Here is a 3,144-nt window from a genome sequence, read left to right as displayed (position 1 = left end):
ACTTGTCACTCCATGGGATTTAGTTGAGCGCTTGTGAATCTTTTTAATATTTTGAAATTGTCATTAAGATTAACCATGACAGCAATGATCAAATCACAGAATAAACAAATATTTAAACAAACTGAGCACACCAATATGACATTTTAACATGGGACATAATTACACATAATGTAGCCTACTGAAATGAGCATGCAATTTTGCATGCAAACCTGTTATGTGACACATGGCGTACTCCTATTTTGTAGTTTGGTTAGTACAGTTGAGCCTAAAATGCTATATTTAAATCTTCGATGTATCAGTAAAGTTATAAAATGTCAATATTTACAATAAAGATAACTAAGTTGAGATAGCGAGGGGGAGGTGCGAGATAAATGTGTGGAAAGAGCTTGCACCACGTGGGTTAATTGTCACGTAACATATAGGGCCGAACACATACGAGTCCTATGGAATGAATTTGTAGGTAACAAATCTCATACGATCTCTAATACACATAAAATGTTTGTTTTCTTCAGTTCTCATAAAAAATTAAATTAATTTAAATTTAACTAATACTCTAAAACAGATTAGATTCTTTATTGTCATCTTAACAAGTAAGATTTTGCATGCTGCCTCAAATATGTCTGTCAATCAAAATGTGGTATGGCTTACTTCCCCACCTTGTAATTGAAGGAAACGATTTCGTAAATGGAATTATCATTATATAATACCTAATTACGATTATTCTGAAAATACAAAAAAGGATTTCGACAAGATTGCGGAAGCCAGCAAACTAATTTCAAAGCTCTTGAAAACGTTTACAACATACAAAACATAACCTCATTCAAAAATTGAATTACCATTTTATCAATAATTACAAAATATCCATATTTCATTTCAAGTTTAACAATATGGATCCTAAGAGTCTGAGTATTACGTCTAAGAATATTTTACGTACGCCATGTTAATAAGCATGTTGAGTGCTAAGTATACAGTGACATTACTATGAAGACAAACTCAGTGTTTGAATGCTATGTCTGAGAATAACCTAGTACGTTTTAAGCCAAATAAATAAGCATGCTGTTGCGACACATGCTGCTGACACTAATATCGAGACAACCTAAGAGTCCGAATGTTAGATCTGAGACTAGCCTAGTTCTATTGAAACCAAGTCAGTCAGCATGCTGAATGCGTCGTCTACAGTGGCATCACTATCGAGACAATCTAAGAGTCCGAATGTTAGATCTGAGACTAGCCTAGTTCCATTGAAACCATTTCAGTAAGCATGCTGAATACGACGTCTACAGTGACATCACTATCGAGACAACCTAAGGGTCCGAATGTTAGATCTGAGACTAGCCTAGTTCCATTGAAACCATTTCAGTAAGCATGCTGAATGCGTCGTCTACAGTGGCATCACTATCGAGACAATCTAAGAGTCCGAATGTTAGATCTGAGACTAGCCTAGTTCCATTGAAACCATTTCAGTAAGCATGCTGAATACGACGTCTACAGTGGCATCACTATCGAGACAACCTAAGAGTCCGAATGTTAGATCTGAGACTAGCCTAGTTCCATTGAAACCATTTCAGTAAGCATGCTGAATACGACGTCTACAGTGGCATCACTATCGAGACAACCTAAGAGTCCGAATGTTAGATCTGAGACTAGCCTAGTTCCATTGAAACCATTTCAGTAAGCATGCTGAATACGACGTCTACAGTGACATCACTATCGAGACAACCTAAGAGTCCGAATGTTAGATCTGAGACTAGCCTAGTTCCATTGAAACCATTTCAGTAAGCATGCTGAATACGACGTCTACAGTGACATCACTATCGAGACAACCTAAGAGTCCGAATGTTAGATCTGAGACTAGCCTAGTTCCATTGAAACCATTTCAGTAAGCATGCTGAATACGACGTCTACAGTGACATCACTATCGAGACAACCTAAGAGTCCGAATGTTAGATCTGAGACTAGCCTAGTTCCATTGAAACCATTTCAGTAAGCATGCTGAATGCGTCGTCTACAGTGGCATCACTATCGAGACAACCTAAGAGTCCGAATGTTAGATCTGAGACTAGCCTAGTTCCATTGAAACCATTTCAGTAAGCATGCTGAATGCGTCGTCTACAGTGACATCACTATCGAGACAACCTAAGGGTGTGAATGTTAGATGTGAGAATACATTGTAAGACATGTCAATAGGAATGCTGAATGCGTCGTCTACAGTGATATCACTATCGAGGAAACCTAAGGGTGTGAATGTTAGATGTGAGAATACATTGTAAGACATGTCAATAGGAATGTTGAATGCGTCGTCGTCTACAGTGACATCACTATCGAGGAAACCTAAGGGTGTGAATGTTAGATGTGAGAATACATTGTAAGACATGTCAATAGGAATGCTGAATGCGTCGTCTACAGTGACATCACTATCGAGGAAACCTAAGGGTGTGAATGTTAGATGTGAGAATACATTGTAAGGCATGTCAATAGGAATGCTGAATGCGTCGTCTACAGTGACATCACTATCGAGGAAACCTAAGGATGTGAATGTTAGATGTGAAAATACATTGTAAGGCATGTCAATAGGAATGCTGAATGCGTCGTCTACAGTGACATCACTATCGAGGAAACCTAAGGATGTGAATGTTAGATGTGAGAATACATTGTAAGGCATGTCAATAGGAATGCTGAATGCGTCGTCTACAGTGACATCACTATCGAGGAAACCTAAGGGTGTGAATGTTAGATGTGAAAATACATTGTAAGGCATGTCAATAAGAATGCAGATGCGACGTATGCTGCTGATACCAGTATCGAGGCATTACAATTCAAGCCAATTTTCAATTCTGCGGTCTGTGGGACTTGTTCATTAACTAGATTACCAATTTATTATGTAATATTTTTATAAATTACGACAAAATCTAGGTTCCATCTTTTTTATTATGTTGATTTTCTTATAAATCTTTCTTTAACAATAGAAATTTCTATATCAATAGAAATCATGTATATATATTAGGTACTGTCACTCACAATTAATTAATATTCTCACAGTTTTATAAATTATTTTAAAAGGTATCGATATCTAAAAGGTACCATTCTTGTGGTACGTTCATATACAATTCTGTTAATATGAATGTCTATGCGGAACTCCTGTGC

The 3,144-nt window shown here is 37.1% G+C and overlaps 1 protein-coding gene across 1 annotated transcript; it reads right to left on the bottom strand.

Moving 5' to 3' along the window:
• Positions 1 to 2,059: 2,059 nt before the first annotated feature.
• Positions 2,060 to 2,758, bottom strand: LOC124358319. Its single transcript, XM_046810618.1, has one exon. The coding sequence runs from the start codon at positions 2,756 to 2,758 to the stop codon at positions 2,060 to 2,062; it is 699 nt and encodes a 232-aa protein (XP_046666574.1).
• Positions 2,759 to 3,144: the final 386 nt, after the last annotated feature.

Source organism: Homalodisca vitripennis, chromosome 3 (assembly GCF_021130785.1).
Source record: "Homalodisca vitripennis isolate AUS2020 chromosome 3, UT_GWSS_2.1, whole genome shotgun sequence".
NCBI lineage: Eukaryota > Metazoa > Arthropoda > Insecta > Hemiptera > Cicadellidae > Homalodisca > Homalodisca vitripennis.
The sequence above is the reverse complement of the archived record's forward strand: the minus strand, read 5'-3'. Positions and strand labels throughout refer to the sequence as shown.